The sequence below is a fragment of the Heterodontus francisci genome, chromosome 1 (assembly GCF_036365525.1).
Source record: "Heterodontus francisci isolate sHetFra1 chromosome 1, sHetFra1.hap1, whole genome shotgun sequence".
Classification (NCBI taxonomy): domain Eukaryota; kingdom Metazoa; phylum Chordata; class Chondrichthyes; order Heterodontiformes; family Heterodontidae; genus Heterodontus; species Heterodontus francisci.
The window spans coordinates 156,121,600-156,145,942 of NC_090371.1; the positions used below are offsets into that span (position 1 = coordinate 156,121,600).

General features: G+C 44.5%; 1 protein-coding gene across 2 annotated transcripts in view; it reads right to left on the reverse strand.

Annotated features, from left to right (window-relative positions):
• The window catches only part of LOC137372983 (PACRG-like protein), a 150,380-nt gene that overhangs the window by 28,611 nt on the left and 97,426 nt on the right, over positions 1-24,343 (reverse strand). For both annotated transcript variants that reach the window (XM_068037573.1, XM_068037582.1), the window contains exons 5-6: positions 6,378-6,512; positions 2,511-2,618 (exon numbers count right to left, since the gene is read on the reverse strand). In XM_068037573.1, the coding sequence (XP_067893674.1) occupies positions 2,511-2,618; positions 6,378-6,512 (243 nt within the window). The remainder of the gene's footprint in view (positions 1-2,510; positions 2,619-6,377; positions 6,513-24,343) is intronic.

Consider the following 24,343-nt stretch of genomic DNA (forward strand, 5'->3'; position numbering starts at 1 on the left):
ATCTTTTTAAACATCTTTTGCCCACACTATCCAGTCATTGGTAAACATGCATCACTTTGTGAACAAGCACGTCTGCTACCAGGGCTGAACTCTCTTCCCTGTCTAGTTTGTTTGCTGTATTGAACCTTTTGCTGAGTCCATTAGGAAGGATGCAGGCATAAGAGGGGTGACAATCCCAGGCAGCGGAGGCACTCAGGTCAAAGCCTCCCTGTACATGGATGACGTCTCTGCCTTCTGCTCGGATCTGCTGTCCGTTCGCAGACTGATGAGTATCTGCGACCAGTTCGAACTGGCCTCAGGAGCCAAAGTTAACCATGGCAAGAGTGAGGCCATGTTCTTTGGGAATTGGGCTGACTGATCCTTTGTCCCCTTTACCGTCAGGTCAGACTACCTGAAGGTGCTGGAGATATGGTTTGGAAGGGCCGGGCGTGCGCCAAAACCTGGAAGGAGCAAGAAGCCAGGGCACACCATAAACTGAGCATGTGGAAGCAGCGTTCTCTCTCCATTGTGGGTAAGAACCTGGTCATCAGGTGCGAGGCGCTCCCGTTTGTTGCTGTATGTGGCGCAGGTCTGGCCCATACCCTACTCCTGCCCCGCGGCGGTCACCCAAGCCATTTTCCGCTTTATCTGGAGATGCAAAATGGACCGGGTGCAGAAGGACATGACATTCAAACCTCTGGCGAGAAAAATTTACCCAACGTCGCCCTCACCCTGATGACCACCTTTGTGTGCGTAGAGCCCCAGTACGCAAACACCAAGTGTCACTACGTGCTGAGGTTCTATCTGTCCCTAGTGTTGTGAAGGATGGGCCTGGTCACATTGCCGCGGAACGCTCCACCCAGTTGAACCGTGCCATACCACCTATCCTTCGTGGGAAAGTTTCTGTGGAAAAACACCTTTGACCACCGATCCATCAGGCAGTGGTCTGCACAGAATGTCCTCAAGGCCCTATAGGATAAGGAAATGGTGGACCCTGTCAGATGGTTCCCCAAGCAGATGCTAAAGTCATGTGGCAGAATGCCTCATCACCAGAGCTTTCAAACAAGCACCAAGATGTAACTTGGCTGGTAATGAGAAGGATCCTCCGCATCAGATCCTTCCTGCACGCCCAGAGTCTCACACCCGCCACATGCTGCCCCCGAGGTGGCTGTGGTGAGGAAGAGACAGTTGTTCACCTCCTTCTGGAATGTGTCTTTGCAAAGCAAGTGTGGGGAAAGAGATGCAGTGGTTTTTGTTGAGGTTCATCCCAAGCAGCTCTGTAACACAGGTGCTGTGCTCCATGGGTTGTTCCCAGGGATGCGCACCGAGATAAACATGAACTGCTGCTGGAGGACCATCAACTCAGTGAAAGACGCTCGTTGGTCTGCCCGAAACTTGCTGGTCTTCCAGCACAAAAAGAGGTGTCCACGACCGGGTGCTGCAGACTGGCACATTCCAAGGTCCAGGACTACATGTTGAAGGACACACTAAAGCTTGGGGCAGCCGCTGCAAAGGCTCAATGGGGAAAGACCACTGTGTAAGGCCCTCCCACCATAGTGAACTGAGGGGCAGGACCCCTTGGACTGTATGCACCAAATGTGGGTTTGCTGTAAAATGTATATGGCATGTAAAATGGAATGGATGTGAGGTAGCTCACTCCTGTATTGAAGAAAACTGATTTTCTTTGCACTTTTTGGAATGCCAACTTGATGCTGTTCTGAACTGTTTCGTAATGTTTTTTTTTACTGATTTTTATGAATAAAGTATATTAGAGAAGAAAAAAAGTCTACTACCAACAGTCAATTCTACAAGAGTTTAATGTGCATTTTAAAATGGGTATAAAAACAAAACCCAATTTCTGGCCCATATGTTTTTGATTAAAAAGTCATTAAAGGCAGACAATCTTACTTCATTGTTTGTTTAGCCTCCCCAAAATGTTCCAGAAGTGTGCTAAAAATTGAATGGAAATTTTGATTTTAATTAGAATCTTGAATGTAAGTGGGTCGTTCTTGCAATGAATTTGGCTCTCAAAATTGGTTTAGATGTAATATTACAATGCATTTATACAGAGTCTGTAACCAGTCTCATTATGGTAGCTTCTGTATCAGCTCCAAACAGCCAGAACCCTATTTACATTTCATGGCTGGGACTCCAATTTATCTACTCAGCAGAGTTCTAAATATGTGTGCATAAAATCATATGCAGATCTCCTCTGCCAGTGGCTAAAATTTAAATGTTTACAGAGGGGCACTTTTTAAAATCAGGTTTAATATCCTGAAGTTGCACCTTATGCAGAATCAAAACCAAGCAATCTTTCGGCAGGGAGACTCATGTTACTCCTCTCTGGAGTCAAGTCAGGCTCAAGTCAGATTCATATGCAACTCCAGCATTGAAGTGCAAATTGCTTTGCAGCTATTCTACATTTACAATGAAAACAAATCCTTAGTTACCAGAAGAATCGACATTAAGATATTGAAGCACAATAGAAGCTGAAACAGGCATTCTCTTAGAATACACCTCTAGATACTTACACTAGTCAACAGATGTTTAAGATGGCCATTTACTGCAGGACCAACAACAGCACTCAGCTGGACCAAGGCATGTAATCCTCTCTCAAATACCTCACCATCTGAATGTGCCTTTAGGGAGAAAAGCAGCAACGGTAAAAAAAAACATTCTGCAACTGTCCGGCTGAAAATTAATTAACGTTTAGCTATTGTGCAATCTAATTGCCAACTACACCCCTCAATGTCATGCAAAGCTGTAATGCTGAATAAAGCAGAAACACTTAAAAAATCATTTTAGCACACATACACCAGTTAATAAGCATTGTAAGATTTTTTTAAAAAGGGAATAATGTATTGCCATCACTCCATACAGCATCAAAGCTAAGTTATGTGAAACGTCTGCTTCTCTTACGTATACTAGTTACATCATTGGTTCTTGCCTCAGTCACCCTACACCATATTTAGGGCAAGGTTTTTTATACTGTACTCAAGATAATTCATCCATCTAGAGAGATATGAACATCCACCCATCGTGGCATCCAACTGTTTCTAAAATGTTTCATTGTTTTGTCCCCATTGCTCTATTTGCACTTTTTTCTGCATAGTAATCACACTTTATGGGAATAAATTCCTGATATAATTCCTACAATTACCTCTTGCTCATTTGATCCCATGCTCCGAGATACTCCACTCAGTACATCTCCCGCATCCCAACTCAGACATAACTGCTCTAATGAGTACTCGTTTTCCAGCCTTCGCCGGTTTCTGATCCATTCCCAGGGTTTACCATGAATCCACAGAGCTTTGAGTTTAATTAATAATCTCTCATGTGGAACTTTATCAAAAACCTTTGGAAGTTTGAGTACACTAGGCCATAGCTTACCACAGTCTACTTGGGCTGTCACATCCTCAAAGAAATCCCCATCGTGAGACGAATGTTGCAGCCCACACCCTGCCACCCTTACTCATGTTGACATTATAAATAAATTATATGATGCAAGTAGTTTAGTTTAGTTTAGAGATACAGTACTGAAACAGGCCCTTCGGCCCACCGAGTCTGTGCTGACCATCAACTACCCATTTTATACTAATCCTACACTAATCCTATATTCCTACCACATCCCCACCTGTCCCTATATTTCCCTACCACCTACCTATACTAGGGGCAATTTATAATGGCCAATTTACCTACCAACCTGCAAGTCATTTGGCTTGCGGGAGGAAACCGGAGCACCCGGAGAAAACCCACGCAGACACAGGGAGAACTTGCAAACTCCACACAGGCAGTACCCGGAATTGAACCTGGGTCGCTGGAGCTGTGAGGCTGCAGTGCTAACCACTGCGCCGCCCTAATTTAATACCAGGTGGTTTCATTAAGAGTTATCTATTATGATTAATTTAACAAATGCTTAAAAGAAAAAAATACAAGAAACGGAGGAGGGAGTTGTGCTGTAAACACTAAAACTTTCTTTCAAAAACTTTAGAAAAAGTCTTCATAGAAATTAGATCAATTAATTCTTCTGTTGAAAACAAGATATTAAATTCTGAACGGCTGCATGATGGGGCAGGATTTTCCCTGCAGGCTTCAGGACCCCGCCATCAGGCTCAAATGGGGTCAGAAGCCTGCACTGTGTGGCAAACAGACACTCATCTGTAATTTTCCCCAAATTGGCCATTAGTGGCCAGAAGGCAGGCTCGCCGTCAGGTGGACTGCTGCACCTGGAGGGCCAATAGGAGGCCCTCCAGCTCAGAAGAAGCAGAAGTTGGCTTTTCAGGGCAAGTGAAAGAGACGGCACCCCAAGATGGAGGCGCATTTTCTCTAACCTTTCAAATTTAAAATAAAAAAACCCCGCTAGCAGCTGGGCCACCATTGTGGAGGGGAGCCATTTCACAGGGAGGCCTGTGGCTGCAGCTGAAACATAACAGGCAAGGAAAGCCTCTAGGTCTGTCTGGAGCGTTGGCCCCCTGGTCTGCCGCCAGCAAACGTATGGATAAGGGTTTCAGCAGCAGATGAGCTGAGGCAAGGTCGGAGACAGGTAACGTTACAAAGGTGGAAATAGGTGACCTTGATGATGTTGACAATATGATGTCAGCTTAGGATCAAAAACACCACCACAGTTGCAAATGGTCTAGTTCACTCTCGGACAGTGGTCAGGGAGATAGGATCAAAGAATGATGAGAGCACAGGAGGCCATTCAGCCCATCATGTCCGTGCTGGCTCCCTGCAAGAGCAACTCAGCTCGTTCCACTTTCCAGACTTCTGGAGTTGACGGCTAAGGAACAGAGTTATTTGACAGGGATAAAAGATAATGGCTTTGGTCTACATGATATTTAATTGGAGGAAATTTCTGCACATCAGGATGTTGGACAAGCAGCAAGACAAACTGGGAGACAGTGGGTTGAGAGATGTGGTGGTGAGGTAGTGCTCGGTGTTGTCAATGTACACAGGGAACCTGATGTGTTTTCGGATGATGTTGCCAAGGCGTAGTTATTGACCCTCAATCCCACTATAAAGGACACATTATCACAGAGAACTCTACAATGGGCCCATAATTATGTTTCACATATGTGCATATAATCCCTGCATCACTTTGTCAAAGATAGAATATGTATTTTTGTAAATCTTTGACCTTTAATAAATTTGGAAATCAAAATACCAAAATGCTGTTTCCCAAAAACTATGGCTACTAAGACAACACATGTTTTGTATTCATTTTCTGTGTTTAGGTTTAGCTGCTGGAGTTGAATTTTATGAGTGCGCCACAGTCTAAAAACGGCATGCAACCCGCGCGGATGTGCCGTCCCTAAGCCCCACAGTATTACGTGCAGGGGCTCATTTAAACAGAAGGGGTTGAGCGGCTGCCCCCGATGACAGAGCGGGTGGCCGCTGCGTCCCCGGTAACGGCGTCTGGCGCCCTTTTTAAAATGCTTTAAGCCCTTAGCAAAAATTTAAATTTTTAAAATGAACATCAGTGCAGATCTTTATTAAATAAACACTTATGTTATGGAGGCCCTTCCCCAACCACCCCAATGGTCATTTAACTGGCCCTCATTGACAAAAAATACTTTATTCCCAACCTGAACTTCCCCCCCCCGCCACACCCCCCGAACCTTCAATCATTTGTCCTTCAACCCCTTCCCATCATTGACACAAACAATAATAATTGATTTCCCCGCTCTTCCATCCCTCCCGCCCTGAAAATGTTATTCCTCTCCACTCCCCATCAGGTTCTCACCCGGAACTCCGTACAGAGTTCCGAAGGCGCGTGAGCTGCGTTCAGAGTCGGTAAAATTGGCGTCAGATGTCCGCCACCTGCAGATAAGTTTATTAGCATGTAATTTAGGTTTATTTGAATATTTAGACGAAGGGCCTGCCACCGTGTGGCGGGGGGGTTGCACCGAAGCCCCCCTGCCGCCGGTAATATGCGGCGGGCCCTTATGTCGTTGCGGGTTGAGGTGCTGCCACTCCCTGCAGTATTTTACCAGCCCTCACGCCGCGACCTGCAGCATCGAGGGGCCGGTAAAATTCAACCCAGGGAGTGGAAAGCTGATTAAAATAACCTATTAGTACATGAGCCCAGAGGTACCATAAGCTGAAAACACAGAGACCTTTATATTTTCTTAGTTTTATGTTGTGTATAATCCCATGAGAAAATAATAAAAGTGTGACTATAAATTTGAATTTGTTACTCCCTTGGCTTCTGTGATAATGAATGTTTTAGTAAGAGTTTTATAGCAATACTCTGCAGTGGCAAAAGTGTTGTATGTTCACGTCCCAATTCCAACAAAATATCCAAATGGAATATATATAAAATTACCGAAATGCAGAATGTTAGTTGTCATTAGTATGGCTGATTTTGTCAGTTGTGAAAGTTCTACTGAAAAACTTACCAGAGCAGCTTTTAACTTTGGAACCACCTTTGGAACTAGTGGAATAGCTTTCTCAGCAGCATCTTCAACCTCCAGCAATTCTTTGAAACCCTCCTTGGCTACAAATGTGTAAGGGTGTTTAGTTTCTTTTAAGCCCTATGTAAGGAAACAGGCAAAAAATATATGTTAAACTGGAGAATGGCTTTTTCAAACATAACTTGCCTTTTGATTCAACAAGGCATTTTCTTTAAAATAAAGCAACCCCACCCAGTGGTCAAAACAATTTCAATACTTTGTTCGCATTTTATACATTTTAGTCGGCTGATGTGTCCTTGCACAATGGAGAGAGATATCCAACACAAACTGTTGTTGCAAGATCATACCAGGTGCGAGAGGTAATGCTTGATAACTAAAACAGACTTTCTCCACAGATAATTTATCACCAAGGTAACATATGACTGGTATGTTGTTTCATTCAATTTTAATGAAACATTTTACCAAGTATTTAACACTGTCACTGTCCAGAATTGGCCTTTATAGCCACTCCAGGCGCTGCTTCACAAACCACTGACCACCTCCAGGCGCGTATCCATTGTCTCTCGAGATAAGGAGGCCCAAAAGTTACAATATCTATTTAGTATTATTGTATTATTGGTATTTGGATATTATGTCTTAAAACAGAGTTTGTCAACCATCTACCTTTTAAAGGAATAATCAATTTACAAAATTGGAACTATAGGCATTCCAATCCAACTGACAAATCCTAATGGGGAAACATAATCCACAAAAATGACACCTATTAGAAGCGACATCTGTACACTCTCACTTGCCCTTATTACAGTGTTTCATGTTTTAAAACTGCTGGTTAAAGGCAGCTTGAGTACAAATATTTTACGCAGAATTCCTCCTATAGATCATGTAATTCTGCTCCAGCAGCAATAGGCTGTGAACTGAAAAACTACATCAAAATACACAAAAATGTATGCCCCGGGCTGCTACCTATTAGAAATCTGAAAGTATAGAACAAATATAAATATCATTTTAACGGGTGGAAGGAGGCAAGTGTGGATCATAAACACTAGCACAGACCAGTTGGGCCAAATGGCCTATTCCTGTGCTATATATTCTATGTAAATAATAAGGGTGATAGAGGCACCAGTAATGATACTTTACATTACCACAACCAAAGTGTTCCCAACTTATAAGGCATTTTTATGTTGATAGTAAGTTACAAGGAAAGTGATAATCAAGGGGAGTCCCACAAGTGTTACTGTCCTTGTGTTCTTTGCGATGCACTAATGGTTTCTGATGAGCCCACTGGAAAGTCAGTAGGTTCAAAAGTAGTTCTGTGCTTCCTCTAAAAGCAGTTTGGAAACTCTAAGAAAATGGGGTCTTGGATGCTACTGAAAACAGGTCGCCTACCTTTACACTAACGATATGTCAATGGGGCTAGAGTAATAACACAATATCAGAATAAAACTACCAGGCATTCTTCAAATAAGCTGTGAGTGGCAGTATAACGCATGGGCTTCCATTTTATTAGCTTTCCAGTGGGCACATTAGAACACAGGGAGGACTGACACTCATAAGTTGAGGTCTCTGCTTGAGCATCATTTTCCCTTTGTCTTACCATTAACAAAAGCACTCTACAACAGTGGTACAGGGAAAATTGAGTAAATAAATCTTCAGAATCTATTGAGGATCTCCGACATCAAAAGCTTGCAAGTTATGTTTTGAATACAATTTTACTAAAACAGAGTTCTACAAATCACATCTAAATCATTCGATATATTGGAATATTTTAAATGAGGTGGAACAAACTATATGAGAAAATTATGGAATGTTTTTTGTGCTAGACCACAAATTATAAATATGGAGAAATGTGCACTATGTTTAACAAAATCACAAATTCATTTTTAAACACTGGGTTTGAGATTATTTGGAATAGAGAAAATCTTCCCCTTTGAAAGTTGTCTGACAAGTATGATTGATACAATTCAAACAAACAGCATTTCTCCACAAAACAAGAATTACCGTGTCACAGTCAGAGTTCTCTAGATCTGTTCTGAAAGTATCAAACTTAGATTTGCTACTTGGGAAAAATCCTCAGCAGAAAAATGAAGCAGATTTGGAGCTCATCATTTGTATACAGAAAGTAGTCTGCTGTTGCACAATTTAAAGGAACTACAAAGCAAAACATTGTTTTGGATGCACAACAGAACATGATAAGACATCTTAGGCCTGCAAGATCCTGTAGGATCACAGATGTAGGTGTAGAAGTGAAGTCAAGCAGAGAGGGATTTTTTGGCATGCAGCAAAGCAGCAGTGGTACCAGGTTGCCAGAACCATCAATGTCAACTCAACCACCCCATTAAGTGCACCATCTTAATCCTGGAAACACTCACTGGACTGGACTCCAGATTGATCCATGTATCTGATACGATCCTTCAACATTCAAAATCTCTATGATGACTCTGGTGGTTGAAATAAACTCACCATAGGGCTAACCTATCGCATGTGCCAAATCTCAACAACAGCTTCCTTTGGAAAGCAAAGCCTTCATAGGCAATGCTCCTGTATTAAATGCAGATGGAAGTGCCTTTGCCTTTATATTCTACTGTGGAGGTAGTGGCACATGCCCTGTGCCTGAGGTGCAACCACATCAGCCTCATAAGCAACGATAGAAGGAATTCTAAATAGAACTATGACTGCACCTTGTTTGGGAGGGGAGAGGGGAATAAGCAAGAGGCCAAAATTAGAAAACAAAGAGCAAAGGTTGGAACATATTTACAGAGGTAAGGTGGAGTGAGACTATGAAGGAATTTGTAAACAGGGATGAGGATTTTGAATTCATTGCATTGGGGAATGAGACGACAAATTTTGTATGAATCGGTTGTTAGGTACAGTGGATTTCAGGAGGCCAGCGAGGAGATTGCAAGAGAAGTGATTGATTTCAATGGTGGCAGAGATGTGCTGAGTTGATGGTGAAGGTGTGTGATGTTAGCAAGGTGGAAATAAGCAGACCGACACTGGTTTGAAGCTCAGCTCAAGGTCAAACAGGATGCAGAAGTTGCACACTGTTTCAGTATGTGAGCAGGTAACAGGGAAATGAACTCAGGAACAAAGATGTGCAGTTCTTGGCTGGAGTAAAACAGGATGATTTCCTTCCTGCTAACATTGAAGAAAGTTTTGACTCATTCACAACTTGATGCCAGATAATCAATTAGATAGCAGTGGTGGTTATAGAGTCAAAGGTAGCAATGGAGAGTAAAACTATGCATGAACATACATGTGGAAGCTGGCCTGATGTCTACGTAAAACATTACCAGAGAGCAACAAGTCAACGAGGGAAAGTAGGGAACTAAAGATGGAACCTTGGGTAGTCGGAAGATTACTTCGAGAGTGAGAGGAGGGGTAATGGCAAGAGATATTGTAAGAAATGTAGATTTTGTCATTTTTACTGGCCTTTTTTTTGTACTTTGAATTTTACGTACATATGTTTTGTATACACTTTTGGTAAAAGAAGAGTTAACTTTAGCTGTGTATCTTACTGGGAAAAAAATGCTGCTTATACAGTTTGAGTCAACCAGGGTTACTTTGGTAATTACAAAGAAAAGAACAGATATCGAAAACTATGCAACATGCTGTGATCAAGATGAGTCTCACTGGAAATGCATGACCTAATAGCATGAACAGCTAAAGGGAAAGAAAAGAACTTGTTACATACATTTTGATCATAACAGATATTTAAATCTAACAAAAGTCTTGCAGGAAATGTGTGAGCTAATGAACCTCAAGGTTATAATGCACGGTTTGTACACCTTGTTTTGTGCATGTGATCATGATTAATGTACAAACGGAAGCACTGACAAGTGAAATGGCAGGACCAATCAAAACAGTAGTATGTATGAACCAAACAAACAAACAAACAGTGTCCAGGAGGAGCCACCAGCTACAAAGAATAAAAGGACAGACCTGGAGAGGTTCAGTGCACAGATTTGAAGACGACAAAGGGAGAGACAAGAGAAGTCACGAGCTGTCTGTGCCACTAGAGCCGGTGGAGAGTAAAGGCCATCTGGACTAGGATATCAACTGCCTTGGATTTATTAAGTATTGCTTTTAGCCTTAATAAATCATCCTGATACCACTACATCAGGTGTTTCATTGTCTGAATTCTTATTGTCTGGTCCAAGAACAAATTATAAGTAAGGTTCGAAGTCTTACATTCTGCCACCACAAATGGGACTTGACAAGTTGTGAACGCTTTTTCGGAGAAAGGAAGGATCTCGAGTTCGCAAGGCTGGCCAACACGTGTCTTGGGAGGGAAAACCCTTTTGGGGAGTGCGGAGACCTTAAAGAACCCACCAGTGTTCCAAAGGCACTTATACGAGAATATATAGAGAGAATGATAAAGTCACATTGTCTGAAGATGTTGGACAGGTGTTCAAGCAGAAATACAAGGAAGTCATAGAGTTCATTCAAGATAGGATAGGCCAGAAGAAGTTAAGGATTGAGTGGGCAGGGGACCTTCTGGCTTACAGCACTCAGCGGATCCAAGAGACTGCTATTCAGAAAGGTAAAGAGGTTGAGCGACAAAACCAGCAGGCTCGCGATTTGGAGCTGTGCCATAAGAATACAACCGCTCTGTTGCAGGAGCAGCATGTCTCTAACCTGAAGGCTGGTGCAGCCATGATTTGTGCTGCCAGGTCTGTTCCCACCTTAGAAGGGGGTACAAAACACCCCTATCTTACATTGGCGACCCCGATGGGACTAGACTAGGACTTGGAATATTTGGTGTTAGTGGATAGGGACCTTGTAGCGTTCGGCCGGCCATCATTCACACCAGGGAAGGAATGCCTCGGGTTTGTAGGATCAATAGATGCTGCCAGTCGATTAGAGGCGAGTGAAAATATGTTAAAGAATAAGAATAATCTTCCGTCGACATACAAAGAGAAATTAGATAAAGTGTCAGATAGTGAGGTTCAGATTTTGTTGACAGAATGTTTAACAAAGGGAGAGAGAGCTCCCTTCGATGGAGTAGTTGCATTCATTCAAGGGAGAGTGGACAACAAGTTGAAAGCAAAAAAGGCAAGAGACCTACTTGTCGATAGTGCATTTCATTATGCTAATAAAAGTGACAATTGGGCACAACAAAAGCAAACTGAAATAGAGAATTTGAAACAGCAATTACAAGACTTGAGCACACAAAGATCAAGAGATTAGTCAGTTGGAAAAACTAGTCCAAAGTTTAGAAATAGACAAGAAGCAAAACGCAGTGATGTTGCAACAACAAAGCTTTACTTGCTTACAGGTTAATTCACTAATGGTTAAATGGGAGCAGCAGGAGGAAGAATTGAATATGTATGGTGGGGAGAATGTAAAGCTTAGACAGGAATTAGAGGATGCTCGGGGCGCCCTTAGTGAAGCTGTCAGACAGCTAAAAAAGGAGGCTGACCACTCCTAATGCCAACTTAAAATGCTGGAATTGGAGGGACGATTAGGGAAACAAGCAGCCCTCATCTCCGCAGTAACAATGACAGGCAAAGTGGGAGGTGATATAGATTGGAATAACCTAGCCAGTAAGGCAGCCCAATACAGCCATATAATGACTGGCTGAAACCAGAGACATCTGTTAGATGCCAGGTTTGTCCTGGCCCTCCAGTGGCAGTTGTAACAATCACAACCACTTCCGGCAGGGATGGTGATGTAATCCTTAGACATCCACACTCTGCTCCATTGACCCATACCGAGTTGCAAGCCTGCATACATTAGTTAAGGACCATCCAAGAGAGGGATAATCCCCTTGAGGTTAACAGGCGCTGGGCAAATTTCCTACAGGCTCACTCAGAATTAGAAACAGGAGATGGGAAGCGCATTCTGCTTGCTGCATGTGACTCAAAATTGAAGTCCAACCTAGAGTACGCCGTCTATGATGCTTCAACTGGCCCCCATGCCACCATGACCTATATCCTTAATGTCCTCGGTATAAGAACTATTAACATGGCCGAAGTGTTGCATCAGACCAGACAAAACACTGAGGAGTCACCACAAGCTTTTGCCAAGCGGCTGTACGATATGTATAGCCACTTTCAGAACAGTTTAAGCTAATTTTCCTTAATAATCTGGCGCCCCTCAATAAACAGACAATGGGCGTAACTGTGGGTTCGGGACATCTCTTTTGTCGCATACTAGACTGCGCAATCCAAGCCTGGGACCTCATAAAAGGGACCCTGAAGTCCCAGTCCAAAGGGGTTTTGGGCAAGAAACCAGTTGCGGCGGCACAGGGTCCTAGATACACTTCCAACCAGGGCCCCTGCCCCACCAATACATCCCAGGCCTGCTTTAACTGTGGAAGGCTCAGTCACGTGGCCCGTGACTGCTGGTGCCATAAATCCCCTCCGAGAGACCGTAGGACTCAGGAAACAGCGGAGCAGGATCTGCCCTCAAATTATTGATTTTTTAAAAATTCATTCATTATTATTCATTCATCACTGGCCAGGCCAGTATTTATTGCCCATCCCTAATTACCCTTGAGGAGGTGGTGGTGAGCTGCCTTCTTGAATCGCTGCAGTCCATTTGGGGTAGGTATACCCACAGTGCTGTTAGGAAGGGAGTTCCAAGATTTTGACCCAGCGACAGTGAAGGAACGGCGATATAGTTCCAAGTCAGGATGGTGTGTGACTTGGAGGGGAACTTGCAGGTGGTGATGTTCCCATGTATTTGCTGCCCTTGTCCTTCTAGTTGGTAGAGGCTGTGGGTTTGGAAGGTGCTGCCTAAGGAGCCTTGGTGCATTGCTGCAGTGCACCTTGTAGATGGTACACACTGCTGCCACTGTGCGTCGGTGGTGGAGGGAGTGAATGTTTGCAGATGGGGTGTCAATCAAGCAGGCTGCTTTGTCATGGATGGTGTGGAGCTTCTTGAGTGCTGTTGGAGCTGCCCCCACCCAGGCAAGTGGAGAGTATTCCATCACACTCCTGACCTGTGCCTTGTAGATGGTGGACAGGCTTTGGGGAGTCAGGTGGTGAGTTACTTGCCAAAGGATTCCTAGCCTGCTCTTGTAGCCATGGTATTTACATGGCTACTCCAGTTCAGTTTCTGGTCAATGGTAGCCCCGAGGATGTTGATAGTGGGGGATTCAGCAATGGTAATGCCGTTGAATGTCAAGGGGAGATGGCTAGATTCTCTCTTGTTGGAGAAGGTCATTGCCTGGCACTTGTGTGGCGCGAATGTTACTTGCCACTTATCAGCCCAAGCCTGGATATTGTCCAGGTCTTGCTGCTTTTCTACATGGACTGCTTCAGTATCTGAGGAGTCACGAATGGTGCTGAACATTGTGCAATCATCAGCGAACATCCCCACTTCTGACCTTATGATTGAAGGAAGGTCATTGATGAAGCAGCTGAAGATGGTTGGGCTTAGGACACTACCCTGAGGAACTCCTGCAGTGATGTCCTGGAGCTCAGATGATTGACCTCCAACAAGCACAACCATCTTCATTTGCGCTAGGTATGACTCCAGCCAGCAGAGGGTTTCCCCCCTGATTCCTATTGACTCCAGTTTTGCTAGGGCTCCTTGATGCCATACTCGGTCAAATGCTGCCTTGATGTCAAAGGCAGTCACTCTCACCTCACCTCTGGAGTTCAGCGCTTTTGTCCATGTTTGAACCAAGGCTGTAATGAGGTCAGGAGCTGAGTGGCCCTGGTGTAACCCAAACTGAGCGTCACTGAGCAGGTTATTGCTAAGCAAGTGCCGTTTGATGGCACTGTTGATGACACCTTCCATCACTTTACTGATGATTGAGAGTAGGCTGATGGGGTGGTAATTGGTCGGGTTGGACTTGTCCTGCTTTTTGTGTACAGGACATACCTGGGCAATTTTCCACATTGCAGGTTAGATGCCAGTGTTGTAGCTGTACTGGAACAGCTTGGCTAGGGGCACGGCAAGTCCTGGAGCACAGGTCTTCAGTACTATTGCCGGAATATTGTCAGGGCCCATAGCCTTTGCAGTATCCAGTGCCTTCAGTCGTTTCTTGATATCATGCGGAGTGAATCTAATTGGCTGAAGTCTGGCATCTGTGATGTTGGGGACTTCAGGAGGAGGTCGAGATGGATCATCAACTCGGCACTTCTAGCTGAAGATTGTTGCAAATGATTCAGCCTTATCTTTCGCACCGATATGCGGGGCTCCCCGATCATTGAGGATGGGGATATTTGTGGAGCCACCTCCTCCAGTTAGTTGTTTAATTGTCCCCCACCATTCACAACTCGATGTGGCAGGACTGCAGAGCTTAGATCTGATCCGTTGGTTATGGGATCGCTTAGCTCTGTCTATCGCATGCTGCTTACGCAGATTGGCATGCAAGTAATCCTGGATTGTCGCTTCACCAGGTTGACACCTCATTTTGAGGTATGCCTGGTGCTGCTCCTGGCATGCCCTCCTGCACTCTTCATTGAACCAGGGTTGGTCTCCTGGCTTGATGGTAATGGTAGAGTGGGGGATATGCAGGGCCATGAGGTTACAGATTGTGGTCGAGTACAATTCTGCTGCTGCTGATGGCCCACAGCGCCTCATGGATGCCCAGTTTTGCATTGCTAGATCTGTTCAAAATCTATCCCATTTATCACGCTGATAATGCCACACAACACGATGGACGGTATCCTCAATATGAAGACGGGATTTCGTCTCCACAAGGACTGTGCGGTAGTCACTCCTACCAATACTGTCATGGACAGAAGCATCTGCGGCAGGCAGATTGGTGAGGACGAGGTCAAGTATGTTTTTCCCTCGTGTTGGTTCCCCCCACCACCTGCCGCAGACCCAGTCTCGCAGCTATGTCCTTTAGGACTCGGCCAGCTCGGTCAGTAGTGGTGCTACCGAGCCAGGTGTAAAAACTGCACTTTTACCTTCCCTCTCCTTACTATCCCAAGCCCCAAACACTCCTTTCAGGTGAAACAGCGATTTACTTGTACTTCTTTCAATTTAGTATACTGTATTGGCTGCTCACACTGTGGTCTCCTCTACATTGGGGAGACAAAATGCAGATTGGGTGACCACTTTGCAGAACACCTCCACTCAGTCCAAAAGCCTGACCCCGAGTTTCCAGTTGCTGGCCATTTCAACACACCCCCCTGCTCTCATGCCCACATATCTGTCCTGGGCTTGCTGCAGTGTTCCAGCGAACATCAATGCAAGCTCGAGGAACAGCACCTCATTTACAGATTAGGCACGCTACAGCCTGCCAGACTGAACATCAAGTTCAATAATCTCAGAGCATGACAGGACCCCCTTTTTATTTTCAGTTAATTTTTTTTTTTATTTTAGTTTGTTTCGTCATTCATTTTTCTTACCCATGTGCCTGCCCATTGTTTTCTTTCATGTTTGTGCTTTGGGCCAGGGATGTTCATTTTACTGTCTATTAACACCCTCTCCGCACGAACGCTTTGTCTTTCAACACACCATTAACATACAGTTTGCCTTTGCTCCATGACCTTCTGATCAGTTATTCTCTGTGACCCTGTCCTATCAACACCTTTACTTTTGTTATCTCTCGCCCCACCCCCACTTTATTTGCTTAAAACCTATTACATTTCTAACCGTTGCCAGTTCTGATGAAGGGACACTGACCTGAAACATTAACTCCGCTTCTCTCTCCACAGATGCTGCCTGACCTGCTGAGTATTTCCAATATTTCTTGTTTTTATTCCAAAGATAGTTATCCTTACATCAGGGACACAATTCAGTCCCTTGTTAAACAAGGCATTGTCAGGCATGGCACTTTCACGACCAATTCACCGATTTGGCCAGTTAAAAAACTAGATGTCAGCTGGAGGCTAACCACAGACTACCCTAAGCTCAATTCTGTGACCCCCAGCATGCTCCCCAGTTGTGCGAGAAACCCCGACCCTCATCACAAGTGCCGGTAGGATCAAAATATTTCTTCACCTTGGATATTTCAAATGGGTTCTGGAGTATCCGTGTTAGAAGGGAAGATCAGTTTCACGTTTGAAGACCAAAGCTATACTTGGATTTGCTTACCCCAAGGGTTTCACAATGTTCCGACAATCTTTCACAAGCGAATGGCAGCAGCAGAACATGGACGATCTGCTCCTGGCAACAGCAACTGTGGATGAGCACCTATTACCATTAGATGAACTGTGAACAACCCTGGCACGGTCGGGACTTAATGTAAATCCTACGAAGGCCCAATTACTTCAAGAGGAAGTCACCTTTTTAGGAGCATTGATCTCCCATTACGGCACCAGTCCAGACACTCTCAAAGTTGGAATCATTCAAAGACTTCCACTCCCTACCTCTAAAACCCCTCTCCGATCGTTCCTAGGCCTTATCGGCTATCAGCGAAATTTTATTCCTGGTTTTGCCGAGCTGGCAAAGCCCTTGTCTGAATTTTTAAAAGGCCCCGACGACAGAGATCAATCCAGCCAGACAAAGGATCACACCACGGTTGTAACGAGTCTCAAACAGGCAGTTATGCAAGCGATCCCACGCAACTGCTTCACCTGGAAGTAGGGGCTACAAACCAGAGCCTGACTGTTGTGCTGTGTCAAGAGCACAATGGGAGACTACAACCGATAGTTTACACCTCGAGGATTCTGCAAGGAACGGAAACTATGTACTCGGTACGTGAACACCACCTTCTAGCTACATTTTGGGCTGTTCAACACTTCTCATATTACGTCCTTCAACAAATAATCTTAACATTCACCACACACGCCACTGAACTTGTTAATGAAGCCTGAAGACTCGCTGGTCTCTTCACAGAGACTGAGTAAATGGACTTTAGAATTACTGCAGCGGGACATTGACATCAGCCCTTAGTCAAGGACACTACCCCCACAGCTCCTGGTTATTGAGAGGAGTTATAGGGAGGTAGTCACACCTCAGGTAAAAGAAGTAGGTAGATGGGTTACCGTCAGGGGAAGGAGAAGGAACCAGCAGGCAGTGCAGGATCCCCTGTGACCGTTTCCCTCAACAACAGGGATACCGTTTTGGATACTGTTGGGGGGGTACGACTTACCAGGGGTAAGCAATGGGGTACAGGTCTCTGGCGCAGAGTCTGTCCCTGTTGCTCAGAAGGGAAGGGGGAAGAGGAGCAGAGCATTAGTCACTGGGGACTCCATAGTTAGGGGAACAGATAGGAGATTCTGTGGGAACGAGAGAGACTCACGGTTGGTGTGTTGCCTCCCAGGTGCCAGGGTTCGTGATGTCTCGGATAGTGTTTTTGGGATCCTTAAGGGGGAGGGGGAGCAGCCCCAAGTCGGGGTCCACATAGGCACCAACGACATAGGTAGGAAGAGAGATGGGGATTTAAGGCAGAAATTCAGGGAGCTAGGGTGGAAGCTTAGAGCGAGAACAGACAGAGTTGTTATCTCTGGGTTGTTGCCCGTGCCATGTGCTAGCGAAGCGAGGAATAGGGAGAGAGAGGAGTTGAACACGTGGCTGCAGGGATGGTGTAGGAGGGAGGGTTTTGGTTTCCTGGATAATTGGGGCTCTTTCTGGGGTAGGTGGGACCTCTACAAACAGGATGGTCTTCACCTGAACCAGAGGGGTACCAATATCCTGGGGGGGAGATTTGCTAGTGCTCTTCGGGGGGGTTTAAACTAATTCAGCAGGGGGATGGGAACCTAAATTGTAGTTCCAGTGTACAGGATGTTGAGAGTAGTGAGGTCAGGGATAAGGTTACAAGGACGCAAGAGGGCACTGGCAAGCAAGAACTTGGTTTAAAGTGTGTCTACTTCAACGCCAGGAGCATCCGGAATAAGGTGGGTGAGCTTGTAGCATGGGTTGGTACCTGGGATCTCGATGTTGTGGCCATTTCGGAGACATGGGTAGAGCAGGGACAAGAATGGATGTTGCAGGTTCCGGGATTTAGATGTTTCAGTAAGAACAGAGAAGATGGTAAAAGAGGGGGGGGTGTGGCATTGTTAATCAAGGAGAGTATTACGGCGGCAGAAAGGACGTTTGAGGACTCGTCTACTGAGGTAGTATGGGCCGAGGTTAGAAACAGGAGAGGAGAGGTCACCCTGTTGGGAGTTTTCTATAGACCTCCGAATAGTTCCAGAGACGTAGAGGAAAGGATAGCGAAGATGATTCTCGACAGGGGCGAGAGTAACAGGGTAGTTGTTATGGGGGACTTTAACTTTCCAAATATTGACTGGAAATACTATAGTTCGAGTACTTTAGATGGGTCAGTTTTTGTCCAGTGTGTGCAGGAGGGTTTTCTGACACAGTATGTAGACAGGCCAACCAGGGGCGATGCCACATTGGATTTGGTACTGGGTAATGAACCCGGCCAGGTGTTAGATTTAGATGTAGGTGAGCACTTTGGTGATAGTGATCACAATTCGGTTAGGTTTACCTTAGCGATGGGCAGGGACAGGTATATACCGCAGGGCAAGAATTATAGCTGGGGGAAAGGAAATTATGATGCGATTAGGCAAGATTTAGGATGCGTAGGATGGGGAAGGAAACTGCAGGGGATGGGCACAATCGAAATGTGGAGTTTATTCAAGGAGCAGCTACTGCGTGTCCTTGATAAGTATGTACCTGTCAGGCAGGGAGGAAGTTGTCGAGCGAGGGAGCCGTGGTTTACTAAAGAAGTTGAAGCGCTTGTCAAGAGGAAGAAGAAGGCTTATGTTAGGATGAGACGTGAAGGCTCAGTTAGGGCGCTTGAGAGTTACAAGCTAGCCAGGAAGGATCTAAAGGGAGAGCTAAGAAGAGCGAGGAGAGGACACGAGAAGTCATTGGCGGATAGGATCAAGGAAAACCCTAAGGCTTTCTATAGGTATATCAGGAATAAAAGAATGACTAGAGTTAGATTAGGGCCAATCAAGGATAGTAGTGGGAAGTTGTGTGTGGAATCAGAGGAGATAAGGGAAGCGTTAAATGAATATTTTTCGTCAGTATTTACAGTAGAGAAAGAAAATCTTGTCGAGGAGAATACTGAGATACAGACTACTAGGCTAGATGGGATTGAGGTTCACAAGGAGGAGGTGTTATCTATTTTCGCACTTTCCAAAATTGCTAAGTCCCCTGGGCCAGATGGGATTTATCCTAGGATTCTCTGGGAAGCCAGGGAGGAGATTGCAGAGCCTTTGTCCTTGATCTTTATGTTGTCATTGTCGACAGGAATAGTGCCGGAAGACTGGAGGATAGCAAATGTTGTCCCCTTGTTCAAGAAGGGGAGTAGAGACAGCCCTGGTAATTATAGACCTGTGAGCCTTACTTCGGTTGTGGGTAAAATGTTGGAAAAGGTTATAAGAGATAGGATTTATAATCATCTTGAAAAGAATAAGTTCATTAGAGATAGTCAGCACGGTTTTGTGACGGGTAGGTCGTGCCTCACAAACCTTATTGAGTTTTTTGAGAAGGTGACCAAACAGGTGGATGAGGGGAAAGCCGTGGATGTGGTGTATATGGATTTCAGTAAGGCGTTTGATAAGGTTCCCCACGGTAGGCTATTGCAGAAAATACGGAAGTATGGCATTGAAGGTGATTTAGTGCTTTGGATCAGAAATTGGCTAGCTGAAAGAAGACAGAGGGTGGTGGTTGATGGCAAATGTTCATCCTGGACTTCAGTTACTAGTGGTGCACCGCAAGGATCTGCTTTGGGGCCACTGCTGTTTGTCATTTTTATAAATGACCTGGATGAGGGTGTAGAAGGGTGGGTTAGTAAATTTGCGGATGACACGAAGGTCGGTGGAGTTGTGGATAGTGCTGAAGGATGTTGTAGGTTACAGAGGGACACAGATAGGCTGCAGAGCTGGGCTGAGAGATGGCAAATGGAGTTTAATGCGGAAAAGTGAGAGGTGATTTACTTTGGAAGGAGTAATAGGAATGCAGAGTACTGGGCTAATGGGAAGATTCTTGGTAGTGTAGATGAGCAGAGAGATCTTGGTGTCCAGGTACATAGATCCCTGAAAGTTGCCACCCAGGTTAATAGGGCTGTTAAGAAGGCATATGGTGTGTTAACTTTTATTAGTAGGGGGATCGAGTTTCGGAGCCACGAGGTTATGCTGCAGCTGTACAAAACTCTGGTGAGACCGCACCTGGAGTATTGCGTGCAGTTCTGGTCACCGCATTATAGGAAGGATGTGGAAGCTTTGGAAAGGGTGCAGAGGATATTTACTAGGATGTTGCCTGGTATGGAGGGAAGGTCTTACGAGGAAAGGCTGAGGGACTTGAGGTTGTTTTCATTGGAGAGAAGGAGGAGGAGAGGTGACTTAATAGAGACATATAAGATAATCAGAGGGTTAGATAGGGTGGATAGTGAGAGTCTTTTTCCTCGGATGGTGATGGCAAACACGAGGGGACATAGCTTTAAGTTGAGGGGTGATAGATATAGGACAGATGTCAGAGGTAGTTTCTTTACTCAGAGAGTAGTTGGGGCGTGGAATGCCCTGCCTGCAACAGTAGTAGACTCGCCAACTTTAAGGGCATTTAAGTGGTCATTGGATAGACATATGGATGAAAATGGAATAGTGTAGGTCAGATGGTTTCACAGGTCGGCGCAACATCGAGGGCCGAAGGGCCTGTACTGCGCTGTAATGTACTATGTTCTATATGAGGGCGATCCCCACAAATGTCCACTGTCACTTATTGATTGTGATTCGCATCCTGTTTTGAAGGAACCCCTTAAGGAGGCCCCAGATGTCTATCTCGATGGTTCTTATCACATGCAAGGAACACCGCACACGGGCTATGCAGTGATTCTACCAAAGTAATCAAACGACGCTGTTCCCGACCCTTCTCCCAGCTTGCTGAAATTCTTGTTCGGGAAACATCCGCTAGGCCCGTGAATATTTGTTATAATAGTGCCTAAGCCAATGCTATACTAGCCCTTCCCCTGTACTACAAGAATGCCTACCGAAGCTCAGATGTTAAATGTTTGGCCCATGGCCCTTGGTTACAGAAGTTATGGGCAGCCCTACAAAACTGTTCCCAGCCCTGCCACATTGGCAAGGTTGCAGCTCACAAAAAAAGGACAAGCTCACAGCGAAGCTGACGAGGCAGCCAAAGCAGCTACACTCTCTGACGAATGCATGACACTGACCAATGCTGTCCCGTTGCAGCGACAAAACCTTTCAACCTATACATCTTGGTTCACTCCAGCAACAGTATGACCCCTAAGCCACAGTCATTGTCTGGCACAAACAGGCCAAGCCACTGCCCACCCCCTTGCCTGGGCAATCCATACAGTCATGTCTCACTAGTTAGCTAACACGATCCCACTGCTCACGTATCAGCCCAGCCCAGATAAGCATCCCATGTTGTGTGTTCCACCGGTGGTTGGAGAGGAGCTGCTTTTCCTCTTCCAGCAGAGTCCACCTGAAACAAGATCCTGGCCATAGCTTGGTGGCACACAATAGAGAATGATGTCAATTTTTATGTATCCCGTTGTCTGCCATGCCTGCAGCAAAGCCCGCCTACCAAAATAAATGATTAATTGCGAGGAATCAATCCTATGCTGCATGTCATCCTCAAGGTGGGGACTGTAAGAAATGTGGATTCTGTCATTTTTACTGGCTTTTTTTTTTGTATTATGAATTTTTTGTATATACTGTGTATCTTACTGGGAAAAAAAATGTTGCTTATACAGTGAGTCAACCAGGATTACATACGAATTAGGAGGAGTAGGCCACTTGCCCCCTCGAACCTGCTCCGCCATTCAGTAAGTTCATGGCTGAACGGATTACTCCACATTTCCACCTACCTCCGATAACCTTCCAACCCCTTGCTCATCAAGAATCTATCTACCTCTGCCTTAAAAATATTCAAAGTCTCTGCTTCCGCTGCCTTTTGAGGAAGAGAATTCCAAAGTCTCACGACCCGCTGAGAGAAACATTTTCTCTGCATCTCTGTCTTAAACGGGTGACCCCTTATTTTTAAACAGTGACCCCTAGTTTGAGATTCTCCCACAAGGGGAGACATTCTTTCCCATCCACCCAGTCAAGACCCCTCAGGATCTTATATGTTTCAATTAAGTTGCCTCTTGCTCTTCTAAATTCCAGCAGGTAAATGCCTAGCCTGTCCAATCTTTCCTCATAAGACAGCCCACTCATTCCAGGTATTAGTCCAGTAAACCTTCTCTGTACTGCCTCCAGCGCATTTACATCCTTCCTTAAATAAGGAGACCAGTACTGCACACAGTGCTCCAGATGTGGTCTCACCAATGCCCTGTATAGCTGAAGCATTACCTACCTACTTTTGTATTCAATTCCCCTCACAAAAAATTTTACATTCTATTAGCTTTCCTAATTACGTGCTGTACCTGCATATTAACCTTCTGCGATTCATGCACTAGGACACCCAGATCCCTCCACATCTCAGAGCTCTGCAATCTCTCACCATTTAGATAATATACTTCTATTTTATTCTTCCTGCCAAAGTGGACAATTTCCCACATTATACTCCATTTGCCAGGTCTTTGCCCAGTCACATAACTTATCTATATCCCTTTGTAGCCGCCTTATGTCCTCTTCACAAGTTACTTTCCTACCTATCTTTGTGTCATCAGCAAATTTAGCAACCATACCTTCGGTCCCTTCATCCAAGTCATTTATAGAAATTGTAAAAAGTTGAGGCCCCAGCACAGATCCCTGTGGCACACCACTCGTTACATCTTGCCAACCAGAAAATGACCCATTTATGCCTACTCTCTGTTTCCTGTTAGCTGGCCAATCTTCTATCCATGCCAATATGTTCCCCCCTACACCATGAGCTGTTATTTTCCACAATAACCTTTGATGTGGCACCTTATCAAATGCCTTCTGGAAATCTAAGTACAATACATCCACCGGTTCCCCTTTATCCACAGTACATGTAACTCCTTCAAAGAATTCCAATAAATTGGTTAAACATGATTTCCCTTTCACAAAACCCTGTTGACTCTGCCTGATTACCTTTAATTTTTCTATAACATCCTTAATAATAGCTAACATTTTCCCCAAGACAACTGGCCTGTAGTTTCCTGCTTTCTGTCTCCGTCCCTTTTTGAATAAAGGAGTTGCAGTCGCTATTTTCCAATCTAAAGGAACCTTCCCCAAATCTAGGGAATTTTGGAAAATTAAAACTAACGCATCAACTAGCTCACTAGCCACTTCTTTTAACTCCCTAGGATGAAGTCCATCAGGACCTAGGGACTTGTCAGCTCACAGCTCCAACAATTTGTTCAGTATCACTTTCCTGGTTATTGTAATTTTCTTGAGTTCCTCCCTTCCTTCCATTTTCTGACTTACAGCTAACACTGGGATGTTACTTATATCCTCAATAGTGAAGACCGATGCAAAATATCTGTTCAACTCATCTGCCATCTCCTTATTATCCATTATTAAGTCCCCAGACTCAACTTCTTATAGGAGCAACACTCACTTTGTTAACTCTTTTATTTTTTTAAATATCTATAGAAACTCTTACTATCGGTCTTTATATTTCCAGCTAGCTTTCTCTCGTACTCTAATTTTACCTTCCTTATCAATCTTTTAGTCATTCTTTAGGCTGTTTTTATACTCTGTCCAATCTTCTGACCTGCCTCCCATCTTTGCGCAATTATTGGCTTTTTCTTTAAGTTTGATACTATCTTTAACTGTTTTAGTTAACCATAGATGACAGGTTCCACTCTTGGAATATTTATTTCTCATTGAAATGTATCTATTCTGTGTATTCTGAAATATCCCCTTAAATGTCTGCCACTGCATTTCTATTACCCTATCCCTTAACCTAATTTGCCAGTTCACTTTAGCTACCTCAGCTTTCATGCCCTCATAATTGCTCTTACTTAATTACAAAGATGAGATATCAAAAACTATGCAACAAGCTGTGATCAAAATGTAACAGAAAACAAGATGAGTCCCACCAGAAATGGATGACCTAATAACATGAACAGTTAAAGGGAAAGAAAAGAACAGATATTTAAAACTATATAACAAGTTACGATCAAAATATAACAAAATCTCCCCAGAAATGTGAGA